General features: G+C 48.3%; 1 protein-coding gene across 3 annotated transcripts in view; it reads left to right on the top strand.

The window, feature by feature from the left end:
- TKT (transketolase) overlaps positions 1–15,063 on the top strand; it is a 44,487-nt gene extending 29,424 nt beyond the window's left edge. The window contains exons 14-16 of one of the 3 annotated variants that reach the window (XR_010111440.1): positions 811–987; positions 6,194–6,280; positions 14,885–15,063. Coding sequence is in view for 2 of the 3 variants with exons in the window: in XM_055110061.2 (XP_054966036.1) it covers positions 811–986 (176 nt within the window). In the remaining variant the exon portion in view is untranslated. Of the gene's footprint in view, positions 1–810; positions 988–1,132; positions 4,966–6,193; positions 6,281–14,884 lie in introns of those variants that run through there. The other 2 variants (XM_055110061.2, XM_003818734.5) reach the window with 2 other exon arrangements.
- The last annotated feature ends 1,760 nt before the right edge of the window (positions 15,064–16,823 follow it).

Genomic DNA, 16,823 nt, shown 5'->3' with positions numbered 1-16,823 from the left:
GGGGCAGGCAGGCTGGGCAAGGGACAGGGCCAGAGAGCCGAGCGTTGGACGTGCCTCTTCTATCTGAGCCCCAGGAGGGCAGCTGTGGCCCAGAACACCCAGAGCTGTCTCTTAGAGCAGCTGGGACGTGGTCTCTTAACAGGCCTCAGGCTTGGCCTGGGGACCCAGCTAACTCACAGCTGCTGATGAGCTCTGTGGAGCTCCTGCTGCCCAGGAAGCTGGTGAGGATTCCAGCCTCGCTGCTAAATGGTGGATGGTGGCATCCCTGAGGTAGTGTAGGGTGGAAGCTATGGTGCAGCTTGGGAAGCAATGCAGAATTTCTGGTATTTGTGAGTCCTTCACACAGCAGGCTCCTTAAGTACACACCAGCCTCTCTAAGTAGGAGGCCCCAGTGGGAGAGATGGGCTTTGACTCTGGGGTCAAATGTAGATAATCGGACTATGGACAGTGGCTGGCTGGTCACCAACAATGGTGTTTGAAACAAACATTTAGAGGCCATATTTGGGCTTATAAAAATAGTTCTGGGCCATGCATGGTGGCTCACGCCTGCAATCCCAGCACTTTGGGAGGCTGAGGACGGCGGATTTCTTGAGCTCAGGAGTTGGGAGACCAGCCTGGGCAACATGGCGATACCTGTCTCTTTAAAATAAAAAAAAAACCAATGCGTTATGTGATGGGCTCATGGCTACAGGTGGAGAAAGGCGGTGCATATGCAGCCTCCTCCATCCTTGACTAAGGCTGACAGAGGGCTGGGCCCACCACTGCTCACCCTGAGGCCTCGTCTTCTGACTCCCCTCCTTTCATTTCTAGGTGGCATTGGTGAGGCTGTGTCCAGTGCAGTAGTGGGCGAGCCTGGCATCACTGTCACCCACCTGGCAGTTAACCGGGTACCAAGAAGTGGGAAGCCGGCTGAGCTGCTGAAGATGTTCGGTATCGACAAGGATGCCATTGCACAAGCTGTGAGAGGCCTCATCACCAAGGCCTAGGGTGGGTATGAAGTGTGGGGCGGGGGTCTATACATTCCTGAGATTCTGGGAAAGGTGCTCAAAGATGTACTGAGAGGAGGGGTAAATATATGTTTTGAGAAAAATGAATTGGCCCTGAAATGTTTTCTTCTTTGATGTGTTTGCAGCCAGTGCAGGTTCTGGGGAAGAAGCGTGGAGGGTGCGCTAGGGAGGCTGGTGTCCTTGGCCCTGGGCCAGGACCTGGGTGTCCCAAGTCCCCTTGGAATCACCTGCAACTGCCCTCAACCTCCAGAACTATCGCTGCCTCCCATTCATCACCAGGTGACATTTGACTGCCACCTGCCTTCTAGCTGAGAGGCTGAGACCTACATCCCTCATTGTGACCTCAGTCCACCTGGCCCTGAGCGGGCTGGGGAACTGCCTCAGTCTGGAAGCTGACCAGGCACTCTCAGGGCCGCCCCACCTCCCCCAAGTCCCCACAGCCTTGCAGTCAGGTCTCCTGGGATAGGGAGGTTCACTTGCTTGTTGTCCCTCGTCCTTGTCACATCCTTTTAACTAGGCATCTCAGAGAAGCAGAGACAGGGCAGCCTTCGTCCTGGGGGAAAAGGGACCCTCAGGATGGCATGAGAGGTCCTCAATCCCAAGTGTGGAACTGTCCCCCTCAACTTGTTAAAACGCAGATTTCTGGGTCTTGCCAATGGGGCCTGGGACTCCATGTGACAACTGGCCCAGGAGCTTCTGATGTCACACAGAATTCTGCAGCCCCAAGCTCCAGCCCCGACCTGCTCTGCTGTTCCTAGGTGACTGCCCTCACACTGCTGACCACAGCGGATTTCTCCCCCTGCTGCTCGGGCTCAGCTGGGGTCAGCCCTGCTTATAAGGTCAACTGTGCAAAACCTTGTACTGGCCAAGAACAAACTAGTGCTGGGGGAGGAGGGCTGGGTGCCCCGGCCACTGGTGGAGTCCCCAGGAAATCCTCAGAGCTGTTGCGAGGATGAGACACATTTGTGGACATGTCCACCTGTCCTCCTGACCATCCGGAGAGAATAAACCTGTCAAAGCCAAGGTCAGGCAATTGCCCCCCACTTAGCTACCCAGCCAGGTCTAGCAGTGCCAGAGGCTGTACCTGTGTTTGCCTCAACACCAATTCCAGAGGGAGCAGGCATGGGGTGATGTGGTTTGGTCCCGGGGGGTGCCCTGGGCTGATGCCTGTTCACCAGTGTGTTGAGGGCAGGCCTGGGATTGGAACCTGGGTCTCTGTGAGTCTAGAGATCCCACCTTCTGTACCCTACTGCCCCTAGGGCCCTCAAAAGAGGAATCATGCAGTAGGCTCCCAGGAGGGCCCTGGTCCCATAGGATGATGGGAACAGCCTGGGGCTCAGGTCCTGTGCGTCTCCAGAGCCCACAGGCCCCTGCAGAGAATCTAGAGGCAAATACTGGGTCAAGGACACCTGAGCCATAGGCACAGGCCCAGCCAGCAGCCTGGTGAGCCCATCTACACTGGCTAGCCATGCCCCAAGGCCTGGGAGGCCTGGCTAACCCAAAGCAGAGGGACAGGAGGGGCAGCTGCCCTCACCTCCAGTCTGCCTGGCCTCTCCCAGGCCCACACAGCTTGTGAAGAAGACGACGAGAGCCTGGGCAGCAGGCGCCAGGGCCTGGGCAGGATGAGGGAGGAGAGTCAAGACCCCTGACCCAGTCACCCAGACCCAGTCCGGGGACATCAAGGCTACAGGAAGCTGGGACATTCAGGAATCCCAGGCCATAGTGAGCTGAAAAACTCTGCCTCCTTTTTGGCGAGAAGACTTAGAGTATAACATGCTTGGTGTAGGGCGTGCTTGGTGCGGAGTGTGCTGGAGGCCATCACTGGGTCCTCATGGGAGCCTGACGAACTTGTCATTTCTCCCTCAGCCCCTGCTCAGGAAATACGGGAAGCCAAGACAGTGCCTGAGGCCTGACTGGAGGCTGGTGTGGCCTGACCTGTCAGCTAGCAAGGCCTGGCGGGGCCTCATGGCATAGACAGCTGAGCAGGAGGGCAGCATGGCCCCACAGCAGCCTAGGACAAACTTTCCTGGCACCAGGGAAAGCCCCTCCCACCCCTGCTGGTAAAGGGGAGGCTGAGGCTACAATCCACACAGCCACGAGCCGGGATGCAGCTGCAAGGAGGGCGTGCTGGTGACCCCTCACGTCCCTACCCACTTGGGCAAAGGCTGTGGCAGCTGAGCCTGACAGGGGCGGGCAGGGCTGGGGGCAAACTCCCCAGACCAAAACCACCCCCACCACCCTCTGCTCAGTACATGGGGCAGTCCTCTCCCCAAGCCTCAGTTTCCTCATTTGTTCAGTGGGAATCATGACAGCCTCACAAGGCTGTTGTGAGAATGAAATAAGAGAAGTGTTAATGCCTTTAGAACACTGCTAGGCAGATATGGGCTCAGAAGAAGTTGGAATTCCTAACAGTTCACAGGCAGGGCCACCTGGCTGGGGGGCGCCTTTGTCACTGTGCGTTGTGTGACTACAGACATTTAGGAAGCACAGACTTCTGCCCGTAGCAGCCCATGCTGGGCAGTCGGGGCCTGGCTCTCAGGGGTGGTGGCCCAGCACACAGCTGTTCAACTTGATCATAACTGTCCTTGACACAGCCCTGACCTGTTGGTTATCAGCTTCACTGTGATATAATTCACATAGCACACAATTCACCTATTTGAAGTATATTATTCAGTGGGTTTTAATATATTCACCAAGTTGTGCAACAACGCCACAGTCAATTCCAAAATATTTCCATCATCCCCAAAAGGAACCCTCTATCAGTCCCCTGCTGAGGGCCACACAGATGCCTCTTGCTGCAGAGATGGGATCACAGCTGCCCCCTTGCTCCCACCAAAGGTCCCCTCCCAAGATGGGTGTGTGTAGGGCAGGATCTGGGTCCTGCCATGAAGGGAAAAAACCACTTCAAACAGCTTGTCCTGCTTTCCCACCTCAAGGGCGAGGCTCTGCCTGCAGGACCTGGGGCCCATGTGTCCTCTCTGGTCCTCTCTGGGAGGAGGAAGAGGGGAGAGGAGGGTGAAGGCTGTTGGCCACTGCGCTGGGTGGGATTCCAGAAATCGACGCTCAGGGATTGGGTTTTACGGACACACGGATCTGCAGTATGAATCATGAAAACACCAACACACAGAAAGTGGGGAAAGGAACAGCACAGCAGAACAGAACGTTGCTGACTACAGGCTCCTTCCCCTGCTCAGGGAGGACCCAAAGCTACGTCTCCTACCCCAGTCTTCACTCCAGAGAAGGGGGGTTGCCCAGACATGGCCCTAAGGGCAAGATGGGGAAAGTTACTGAGTTGGGCCCAGGGGGTGCTGGCAACCCAGGTTGGACACCCAGGGCCTGTATTCACGCTGGTTTTGGTGGTTTATTCTAGGTCAGGCACAACCTTGGGAAGAATGAGCCCTTTGTTCCTGGTTCAGCTGGCAAGACAGGAAAGGGCTGCCCTAGGGTCCGGGGTCCTGCCGCTGCCCCACAGCCTGGGCCTGAAAGCTGCCGAAGCCCCAGTCAGCTCAAGCTGCCATGAGACAGTACCATAGGCTGTGTTGCTCAAATAACAGAAGTGTGCTTCTCACTGTGCTAGAGGCTGGGAAGTCCAAAATCAAGATGTTGCCCCTTCAGTTTCCAGCAAGGCTCTCTTCTGGGCTTGCAGGTGGCCTTGCCTCTGTGTGTGCTGGGGGCAGGAAGAGCGAGCCCTCTCTGGTGCGTCTTATAGTATAAGGACACTAATCCCATCAGATCAGGGCTTCACCCTTAGGACCTCGTTTAACCTTAGTTAACTTTTTACAGAACCTCTCTCCAAATACAGTCACATTAGGGGTTAGAGCTTCAAATTATGAATTTGGGTTCGGTTGAGGGCCACAGCTCAGTCCATAGCAGCCCTCAAATCTGCCAAGTTCACAGTTCACTTCTCTCCCAGGGGCACACTATTCTGGATGTCGGAACTTGAAGTATAAGAGAAAAATGAAACTATCTTGAGATTTAAATGAGAAGAGGGGGCTGGGTGCAGTGGCTCATGTCTGTAATCCCAGCACTTTGGAGGCCAAGGCAGGAGGATCACTTTTGCCCAGGAGTTCAAGACCAGCCTGACATCATGGAGAAACCCCATCTCTACACAAAATACGAAAATTAGCTAGGCAGCAGCATGCACCTGTGGTCTCAGCTACTCAGGAGGCTGAGGTAGGAGGATCACTTGAGCCTGGGAAATGGAGGTTGCAGGGAGCTGTGAGCACACCTCTGCACTCCAGCCAGGGCAACAGAGCAAGATCCTGTCTCAAAAAATAAATAAAAGCTAGAAAGAAGGAGGGTTCTTTAAAAAGGGAGCAGAGGCCGGGTGTAGTAGCTCACACCCGTAATCCCAACACTTTAGGAGGCCGAGGCAGGTGGATCACCTGAGGTCAGGAGTTTGAGACCAGCCTGACCAACATGGTGAAACCACGTCTCTACTAAACATACAAAAATTAGCCAGGCATGGTGGCGTGCACCTGTAATCCCAGCTACTCAGGAGGCTGAGGCACAAGAATCACTTGAACCTGGGAGGTGGAGGTTGCAGTGAACCAACATGGCACCACTGCACTCCAGCCTGGGCGACAGAGTGAGACTCTGTCTCAAAAAAGAAAAAAAAGCAGAAACCCATCAGCAGGCCACTGAGCACCCCTCCACACACGTCCAGGTCCAGGGCAGGAGAAAACCCCAATCCCCCTCCTTGATCTGGGTCTCACCTCCCAACAACAACAAAGTTTCCAACACTGGCAAATGTGGGTTTCTGCCTCAAGTCTTCATCAAAGTACCTCAGGTAGTCTCAATTAGTACAGCAAGTTGTACATGGTATGTTTTTATGTTTTTAGTGATTTCAGATCTGAACATTCTATACGTATGTTTTTCACATGTTTTCACAGGAGGAAGGGACAACCAACCAGAGAGTTTTTGTTTTGTTTGTTTGTTTGAGACAGGGTCTCACTTTGTGGCTCAGGCTGGAGTGCTGTGGTGTGATCTTGGCTCACTGCAGCCTCGGCTCCAGGGCTCAAGTGAACCTCCCACCTCAGCCCTGAGTAAGCTGGGTCTACAGGTGTGCACCACCACACCCAGCTAATTTTTGTATTCTTTGTATACACAGGGTCACCCCGAGTAAGCTCGGTCTACAGGTGTGCACCACCACACCCAGCTAATTTTTGTATTCTTTGTATACACAGGGTCTCCCCATGTCGCTCAGGCTGGTCTCGAACTCGTGAGCTCAAGCAATCCACCAGTCTTGGCCTCCCAAAGTGCTGGGATTACAGGTGTGAGCTGCTGCGTCCGGCCTACTGACCAGAGTTTTAACAAAAAATTCCCATCCATACACCACACTTTAAATTCTGAAAGTTTCCATCTCCACTCCTGTATGTCTAAAAGACTGAGAAATCCCCGAACTGGATGAGGCGCTTTATCCCTTTAAGAGTTTAATTGCAGACAAGCAGAGACCTCTGCACATGCTTCAGCCCAGGTTCCCCAGGGGTGGGGGGTAAAGGGCTTTGACATTTCCACCCCACCAGGAATTTCATTTGAGCTGATCTCTGCAACATAGATCTCAGCAATTGCCTGTCCATTAATCCTCACAGGCCCACGTTGCATTGCTTTGCAGGCGGTAGTGGCCTGCATGGAAGAGGAGCCTGCAGCGCCACCTGTAGGGCTGGGGAGGGATGGACTCATGGACCAGAGATCCTGGCTGCAGCAGTGCCTCCTGGTCGTTGTCACACACAACTGAAACTGCAGGGTACATGCTGGGACAAAGATGTCAGGCTCACTCCCTGTGAGACTAGGCGGGGCTCTCTTCCAATGACACTGGAGTCCATTGATTTTACTTTTTCCTTATTTTATTTTTTCTAAATTTTATTTAATTTTATTTTTTGAGATAGTGTCTCACTCTGTTGCCTGGGCTGGAGTGCAGTGGCATGATCTCACCGCAGCCTCGACCTCCTGGGCTCAGGTGATTCTCCCACCTCAGCCTCCTGAGTAGCTGGAACTACAGGTACATGCCATCAAACCTAGCTAATTTTTGTATTTTTTGTACAGATGGAGTTTCACCATATTGCCCAGGCTAGTTAAATTTTACTTTTTAAAAGGCTAAACTCGAACTCCTGGGCTCAAGCAATCCTCCCACCTCAGCCTTTCCAGTAGCTGAGACTACAAACGTGCGCCACCGCACCCAGTTTGCTTTTATTTATTTATTTTTGAGACGGAGTCTCGTTCTGTCACCCAGGCTGGAGTGCAGTGGCGCGATCTCGGCTCACTGCAAGCTCCGCCTCCCGGGTTCACGCCATTCTCCTGCCTCAGCCTCTCCGAATAGCTGGGACTACAGGCGCCCACCACCACGCCTGGCTAATTTTTTTTTGAATTTTTAGTAGAGACGGGGTTTCACCGTGGTCTCGATCTCCTGACCTCGTGATCCGCCCGCCTCGGCCTCCCAAAGTGCAGGGATTACAAGCGTGAGCCACCGCGCCCCGCCTGCTTTTATTTTTTATTGACACATAATAACTGTATATATTTATGGGTTACAGTGTGATATTTTAATACATGTATACAATGTTTAGTGATCAAGGTAATTAACATATCCATCACTTCAAACACTTATCATTTCTTTGTGTCAGAAAGATTCAAAATCCACTCTTTGGCTGGGTACAATGGCTCACGCCTGTAATCCCAGCACTTTGGGAGGCCGAGGCGGGCGGATCATGAGGTCAGGAGTTCAAGACCAGCCTGACCAACATGGTGAAACCCTGTCTCTACTAAAAATATAAAAAAAATTAGCCAGGCATGGTGGCTCGCACCTGTAATCCCAGCTACTCAGGAGGCTGAGGCAGGAGAATCACTTGAACCAGGGAGGCGGAGATTGCAGTGAGCCAAGATCGTGCCACTGCACTCCAGCCTGGGCAACAGAGCGAGACTTCATCTCAAAAAAAAAAAAAATCCATTCTTCTCGCTATTTTAAAATATAATTCAATAACAATAAATTGTTAATTATGGTCAGCCTACGGTGCTATGTAACACTAGGACTTATTCCTCTGACCTAGCTGTACTTTCATATCTGTTAACCAGCCTTTGGTGGTTTTACTTCCTAAATGATCCCAAACGTGCCACCTTCTGCCCTCATCCTGGTCCAGACCTCCATCATCTCTCCTGAGAGGGAGCAGTCAATGGCCTCCCAGTTGCCTCTTGATCTCCCTGCTCTCCCCGCTCATTCTCTACACAGCAGCCCCACAGAAACTTCTAGAACCTGACACAATGGCTCTTCTGCTCACACATCCCCACTCACACATGGCTGCCAGTGGATGAAGCCTTTTCTGACCCTTTCCAGCCTCATCTCAAATCTTCTCCTCCTCACTTCCCAGACCCCAGCTCTGGCCCAGCTCCTCTTAGTTCCTCAATGGTCTCTCTCACTTCCTCTTCTGCCTACCCACCACCCCCCAGTCTAAGTTGGTGCCCGAATGCTTAGGACTGAGGAAAACAAAAGTTGGTTTGGCAATAGGAAGAATGGTGACCCAAGATGGGAAAGAGAGGGCTGGATGGTATGGTGGGAAGGGGGGTCAGGAAAGGCTCCTGGGAGGAGAGGGCATCCAAGCCAAGGCTTCAGGTGTGGACTGGGGGTCTGAGAGTGAGCTGTGGGGGGCTGGGGATGGAGTTGGGGTACCCATTCCAGGAGGAGTTCTATTTGGGTAACAGCAAACATCTAGTTTGACTAGAAGGCAGGTGTAGGGGACAATGAAATGAGTGTGGGAGACGGAGCCTTGAATGCCAGGGGACTAGAACCTGGTCAGTCACAGGGAATCAGATTCCAACCCCGGATGGCCTCAGGCAAATCTCCCACCCATCAGAAGGGCCTCTGCTTCCTCACTGATAAGACAAGATATTGTTGGCAGGGCACTGTGGCTCATGTCTGCAATACCAATACTTTGGGAGGCTAAGGTGGGAGGATTGCTTGAGCCTGGGAGTTCAAGATCAGCCTGGGTGACCTGTTTCTACAAAAAATACAAAAATTAGCTGGATGTGGTGACGCACACCTGTGGTCCCAGCTACTCAGGAGGAGAGCTTGAGGTTGGGAGGTCAAGGCTGCAATGAGCCATGATTGAGCCACTGCACTCCAGCCTGGGCAACAGAGTGAGATCCTGTCTCAAAAAAAAAGGCAGGATATTGTCACAGTCCCTACCTTACAGAAGATTGCACACTTTATAGCTCAAATAATACTCAAGCCAGATCTCAAGGTACTAAACACACATTTGGGATAGGGGTGATGGACAGGCAGAGACTTGAGCCAGGGCTGCCTGGTTAGCCACCCCGAGGGCCAGTCCCAGCTTCCTCACCAACCGCTGAGAGATCCCAAGTATGTCCTGCCCTCTTTTGTCCTGGTGTCCCCAAGAGAGAGAAGAAACAGAGTCCCCAGGCATCTGGTAAGAGCCCAAAGCTGCCTGTCCCAGGCTCAAGATATCTCCAAGGAATCCTCCGAGGATTTTAAGGGTAAACTTAAAATTCCTGCAGATTTTGCGCTCTGCTCTATAACATCCAGTTTTACTATAAAAATAATATTTTGCATCACTTATTCATAGATTTGGTATTATTCCTCCCTTAAATGTTCAATAGAATTCTCCAGTGAAGCCATCTAGGTCTGGAGTTTCCTTTGTGGGAAGGCTTTTAACTTCAAATCCAATTCCTTTCACAGACATGGGCTGATACGGTTTGGCTCTGTGTACCCAAATCTCATTTCAAGTTGTAATCCCCACGTATCAGAGGAAGCACCAGGTGGGAGGTAATTGGATCATAGGGGCAGTTTCCCCCATGCTGTTCTCATGATAGTGAGTGAGTTCTCAGAGAGCCGATGGTTTTAAAGTGTGGCACTTCCTTGTTCTCACACTCACTCTCTCCTGCTGCCTTGTGAAGAAGGTGCCTGCTTCCCCTTCCCCTTCTGCCATGATTGTAAGTTTCATGAGGCTCCCATAGCCATGCAGAACTGCAAGTTAATTGAACCTCTTTCCTTTATAAATTACCCAGTCTCAGGCTTTTTTTTTTTTTTTGAGACAGAGTCTTGCTCTGTTGCCCAGCTGGAGTGCGGTGGCACAATCTTGGCTCACTGCAGCCTCTGCCTCCCAGGTTCAATCAATTCTCCTCCCTCAGCCTCCTGAGTAGCTGGGACAATAGGTGCGTGCCACCATGCCCGGCTAATTTTTTTTATTTTTAGTAGAGACGGGGTTTCACTACGTTGGCCAGGCTGGTCTCGAACTCCTGACTTCAAGTAATCTGCCCTCCTTGGTCTTCCAAAGTGATGGGATTATAGGTGCGCACCACCATGCCTGGCTAATTTTTTTATTTTTAGTAGAGACAGGGTTTCCTCATGTTGGCCAGGCTGGTCTCAAACTTCTGACCTCAGGTGATCCACCTGACTCAGGCTCCCAAAGTGCTGGGATTACAGGCGTGAGCCACTGCACCCAGCCTAGGTTATGTTTCTTGAGTGAGTTTTTGAAGTTTGTATCTTTCAAGGAATTTGTTCATTTCATCTAATATGTACTGAGCATCCTACAAATTCTGAAATGTCGTATTTTCATTCTTTTCAAAATGCTTTCTAATCTCCTATTTGATTTCCTCTTTGATCCAAGGATTATTTAGAAGTATATTGTTTAGTTTTCAAATATTTGGGGACTTTCCAGAGATCTTTCTATACTGACTACTAATTCAATTCCATTGTGGTTAGAAAACATACTTTGTGTGTCTTGAATTCATTTAAATGTATTGAGAATTGTTTTGTGACCCAGAGTATGTGTACTTGAAAAGAATGTGGATTCTGCTGTTATTGAGTCAACTCAGTGATAGTGTTGTTCAAATCTTCTCTATCCTTATTGATTTCTGTCTACCTGTTTTATTAATTATTGAGAGAGGGGTGCTGAAATTTTCAAAGTTAATTGTGAATTTGTCTATTTCTTCTTGTAGTTCTATTCATTTTAGCTTCATGTATTTTGAAGCTGTTATTAGGTTTTAGGATTGCTAGATTTTTTTTTTTTAAGTGAAAGCAAGTTTATTAAGCAAGTAAAGGAGGCTGGGCACGGTGGCTCACGCCTGTAATGCCAGCACTTTGGCAGGCTGAGGCAGGCAGATCACGAGGTCAGGAGTTCAAGACCAGCCTGACCAACATGGTGAAACCTCATCTCTACTAAAAATACAAAAATTAGCCAGGCGTGGTGGCTTGCACTGATAATCCCAGCTACTCAGGAGGCTGAGGCAGGAAAATCGCTTGAACCCGGGAGACGGAGGTTGCAGTGAGCTGAGATCGTGCCATTGCACTCCAGCCTGGACAACAGAGCAAGACTCTGTCTCAAAAAAAAAAAAAAAAAAAGAAAGTAAAGGAATAAAGAATGGCTACTCCGTAGGCAGAGCAGCTGAATTGCTAGATTATTAGGATTATTGGGTTTTTAGAATTGTTATTTGTTATGTTCTCTTGATGAATTGACATATTATGTTGAAATGACCCTCTTTATCCCTGGTAACATTCTCTGTCCTGAAATCTACTTTATCTGATATTAGCATAGCCACTTCAGTTTTTTTAGATTAGTGTTAGCATGGTGCATAATTTTCTGCTCCTTTAGCTTTACACTACTTGTATGTATATTTTATTTCTTTAAAAAAGTGATGGGGTCTCACTCTTGCTCAGGCTGGAGTGCAGTGGCACAATCATGGCTCGTTGCAGCCTTGAACGCTGGGGATCAAGTGATCCCCCTGCCTCAGCCTCCTCGGTAGCTGGGACTACAGGCACATGCCACCATGCCTAGTATTTTTTATTTATTTCATTTATTTTTCATTTATTTTTATTTATTTATTTATTTTTGAGACAGGATCTGGCTCTGTCACTGGGCAGGAGTGCAGTGGTGTGATACTGGCTCACTGCAACCTCCGCCTTCTGGGTTCAAGCGATCCTCCCACCTCAGCCTCCTGAATAGCTGGGACTACAGCCTCATGCCACCATGCCTGGCTATTTTTTTTTTTTTTTTTTGAGATGGAATTTCGCTCTTGTTGCCCAGGCTGGAGTGCAATGGAGTGATCTCAGCTCACCGCAACCTCCGCCCTCCCAGGTTCAAGAGATTCCCCTGCCTCAGCCTCCCAAGTAGCTGGGATTACAGGCGTGCACCACCATGGCCAGCTAATTTTTGTATTTTTAGTAGAGATGGAATTTCTCCATGTTGCCCAGGCTGGTCTCGAACTCCCAACCTCAGGTGGTCTGCCCACCTCAGCCTCCCAAAGTGCTGGGATTATAGGCATGAGCCACCGCACCCAGCCCCTTTACTTTTTCTTTTTTTTTTTTTTTTTGAGACGGAGTCTCGCTCTGTTGCCCAGGCTGGAGTGCAGTGGCATGATCTCAGCTCACTGCAAGCTCTGCCTCCTGGGTTCACGCCATTCTCCTGCCTCAAACTCCTGAGTAGCTGGGACTACAGGCGCCCTCCACCACACCCGGCTAATTTTTTTGTATTTTTAGTAGAGATGGGGTTTCACCGTGTTAGCCAGGATGGTCTCGATCTCCTGACCTTGTGATCCGCCCGCCTCAGCCTCCCAAAGTGCTGGGATTACAGGCGTGAGCCACTGCGCCCGGCCTTTACTTTTTATTTTTAGAGACAAGATCTCACTGTGTTGCCCAGGCTGGTATCAAACTTCTGGTCTCAGCGGATCTTCCCCACTCAGTCTCCCAAAATGCTGAGATTATAGGCACAAGCCATTGTGCCCAGCTTTATATTTAATGCTGATTTCTTACAGTCAGCATAGAGTTGGGTCTTGCTTTTTAAATGCAGCCTAATGGTCTCTTCCTTTTAACTGGGTGTTTTGACCAATTACCTTTAATGTGATTATTGGTATTGTTGGGTTTAAATCTACCATCTTGCTATTTGGGTTCTATTTGTCCCATCTGATGTTTTGTTCCCCTTTCCTCTTTTTTTTTTTTTTTGCTTTCTTTTGAATTGAGTATTTTTGTGATTCTTTTTACTCCTTTGTTGGCTTATTAGTCACAACACTTTGCTGTGTTATTTTTGTGACTGCCTCAGAGTTTATAGCATACGTCTTTACTTTGTCAGTCTACCTTCAAGTGATGTTACTACCACATCATGCATAGTATAAGATCCTTACAATAGCACACTTCCATTTCCACCACACCAGGCGTGGTGGCTCGCACCCATAATCCCAGCTACTCAGGAGGCTAAGGCAGGAAAATCGCTTGAACCCGGGAGGCCATTGCTGAGGTGGGAGAACTACTTGAACCTGGGAGGCGGAGGTTGCAGTGAGCCGGGATCATGCCATTGCACTCTAGCCTGGGTGACAGAGCGAGACTTTGTCTCAAAACAAACAAAAAAACCCCACAAATTTCAAAGTTTTTTGAGTGCAGACATGATGCTCAAAGGAAAATGTCACTGGAACATTTAAGATTAGAGATTTTCAGATGAGGGCTGCTAAACCAGTAAATATAATGCAAATATTCCAAAGTCCAAAAAGATTCTAAATCCAAGACACTTCTGGTCCCAAGTGTTTTGGATAAGGGATACTCAATCTGTATTACATTTATCTCATTCATTCAGACTGTTTGACTTGCCAGTTTAAATCAACATAAACAGAGTCTTCCACTTAACAGTTCGTTTGAATTCACCTGATGACCAGTAAGCACATGAAGAGATGTTCAACATCACTAGTCATTAGGGAAATGCAAATCAAAACCATAAGATACTACTTCACACTCACTAGGATGGCTTTAATTTTATTTATTTATTTATTTTGCGACAGGGTTTCACTCCTGTCACCCAGGCTGGAGTGCAGTGGAGCGATCTCAGCTCACTGCAACCTGTGCCTCCAGGGTTCGAGTGATTCTCCTGCCTCAGCCTCCCCAGGTAGCTGAGACTACCAGCACAGGCCACTGTGCCCAGCTAATTTTTGTATTTTTTGTAGAGACAGGCTTTCGCCATGTTGCCCAGGCTGGTCTTGAACTCCTGAGCTCAAGCAATCCACCTGCCTCAGCCTCCCAAAGTTCTGAGATTATAGGAATGAGCCACCATGCCTGGCAGGATGACTCTAATTTTTTAAAAAAACAACGGAAAATAACAAGTGTTAGCGAGGATGTGGAGAAACTGGAACCTGTGTACATTGCACAAATGTAAAATATAAATGAAAAAGGCTGCACCCGCTGTGGAAAACTGTGTTGCAGTTCCTCAAAAAGTTAAATATAGAATTACCATATGACCTAGCAATTCCACTGCTAGGAATATACCCAAATGAACTGAAAGCAGGAACTTAAATAGGTCCTTGTACACCTATGTCCACAGCAGCATCATTCACAATAACCAAAAGGTGAAAGCAATCCAGGAGTCCATCAACGGGTAAACAAAACGTGGTACATACACACAATGGGATATTATTCAGCCTTAAAGAGGGAAGAAATTCTGGCACATATTACAAAGATAAGCCTCAAAGACATTGCGCTAAGTGAAATAAGCCAGCCACGAAAGGACATATACTGTGTGATTTCACTTATTTGAAGTACCTAGAATAGTCAAATCATAGAGACAGAAAGTAGAATGTTGGTTGCCAAGGTCATGGGGAGGGGAGAATAGAGAATTATTATCTAATACAGTTTCAGTTTGGGAATATGAAAAGTTCTGGAGGATGAATGGTAGTTGATAGAGTTTGGATATTTGCCCCCTCCAAATCTCATGTCAAATTGGAATCTCCAGTGTTAGAGGTGGGGCCTGGTGGGAGGTGTTCAGGTCATGGAGGCAGATCCTTCATGAATGGCCTGGGCCATCCCCTTGTTGATGAGTGAGCTCACACTCTGAGTTCACAGGAAATCTAGTCATTTAAAAGTGTGTGGCCCCTCTCCTCACCCCACACAGGCTCTCTTGGCTCCTGCTCTGGCCACGTGATGTGCCTGCTCCCACTTTGCCTTCCACCGTGATTGTAAGCTTCCTGAGGCCTCCCCAGAAGCAGATCCAGGTACTATGCCTCCTGTATAGCCTGCAGAACTGTAAGCCAATTAAACCTCTTTTTTAATAAATTACATTGCCCAGTCTCATTGCCATTTCTTTCTTTTTTTCTTTTTTCTTTTTGAGCCAAGGTCTTGTTCTGTCATCCAGGCTCGAGTGCAGTGGTGTGATCATGGCTCACTGCAGCTTTGACCTCCACAGCCCAAGTGATCCTCCCACCTCAGCCTCCCGAGTAGCTGGGACTATAGGTGTGTGTCACCATGCCCAACTAATTTCTGTATTTTTTGTAGAGATAAGCTTTTGCCACGTTGCCCAGACTGGTCTTGAACTCCTGGGCTCAAATGATCCTCCTGCCTCAGCCTCCCGAAGTGCTAGGATTGGTTGCACCATGAAATATACTTAATGCCACTGAATTGTACACTTACAAATGTTTAAAATGGTAAATTTTATATTTTGTACATTTTACCTCACAAAAAATTCATTTGAAATTATTTGGAATCAAAATTTTTTATTCTTTCATATATATATATATATATATAAAATCATACATGAACTTGCATAGAACAAGTGGTTGTTGAGTGAATGAACAAATATTTGTTAAATTTCAGCTAACCAAAGCTAACTTCATTAATTTAGTCCCTAACTATGTCTGAAAAGACTGAAGAGACTTTTAATTTCACCTTTGCAGAAGAGGAACTTTTTCTTTTCCAACTTTATATTGAATAATTTCCATTGCCAAAGTCCTGTGCTGAGGGGAATGCAAAAATGAACAAGCCCTAGTTCATGTCCTCTAGGCCAGCAATTCCCCAAGCCTGGCTCATGAACAGAATGGGGAATCTTTTTTTTTTTTTTTTTTTTTTGTAGATGGAGTCTCACTGTGTTGACCAGACTGGAATGCAGTGGTATGATCTTGGCTCACTGCAACCTCTGCCTCCTGGGTTCAAGTGATTCTCCTGCCTCAGCCTCCCGAGTAGCTGGAATTACAGGTGCCTGCCACCATGCCTGGCTAAATTTTGTATTTTTAGTAGAAGACAGGGTTTCACCATGTTGGCCAGGCTGGTCTCAAACTCCTGACCTCAAGTGATCCACCGCCTTGGCCTCCCAAAGTGCTGGGATTACAGGCATGAGCCACCATGCCCGGCCAGAATGGGGAATCTCCACATGTCGCAAGTCCTAGGTCCAAGACAAAACCTTTCTGTGGCTCTCTTTAGCATAGAAAAGACAGGCTGAAATTCCCAAAAAACGGTTTACTAAACCAAAAGAAAACAAACAAAGAAAATAAACTTACAGAGTACCCAAAGTACAACATTAATCAGACTTTCCACCAATTTCTAAACTTCCCAAACCAAAACAGTGTCTTTCTGTTCACATCTCACATAAACCTGAAAAATCTGCATGTAAGCCTAAAGTAGAGTCTCAATTTCCAAGGCTACATTGAAACTGCCTTTGCAGAAATTATATCAGCGAGAAAATCATGAAGGCAAAATTTGATCTAACCAACTCCATCTTGCTTTTAACCTCCAAACTGCCCTTGGTCATTCCTGGGCATGGGACTCGCTAACCTTGGGAGAAATTTGGTTTGTGGTTTAAATGATAATAGCTCTTCCCAAAACTAAACCACCTTTGTAAAACTAATGAAAGGCCACCAAGTTAGGAGGATGAAAGGGGCCTGGATTCTGCTAAGAATAGTATTACGTTGGTACAAAAATAATTGTGGTTTTTGCAGTTAAAATTAATGGCAAAAACCGCAATTACTTTTGCACCAACCTACTAATTAAATGATTACCAGCCATTATTCTAGAGGCCACAAGATTTAAAACTTCCCTCAGTTACTCCTGTACATAACATC

Source organism: Pan paniscus, chromosome 2 (assembly GCF_029289425.2).
Source record: "Pan paniscus chromosome 2, NHGRI_mPanPan1-v2.0_pri, whole genome shotgun sequence".
Taxonomy (NCBI): Eukaryota; Metazoa; Chordata; class Mammalia; order Primates; family Hominidae; genus Pan; species Pan paniscus.
The sequence above is the reverse complement of the archived record's forward strand: the minus strand, read 5'-3'. Positions and strand labels throughout refer to the sequence as shown.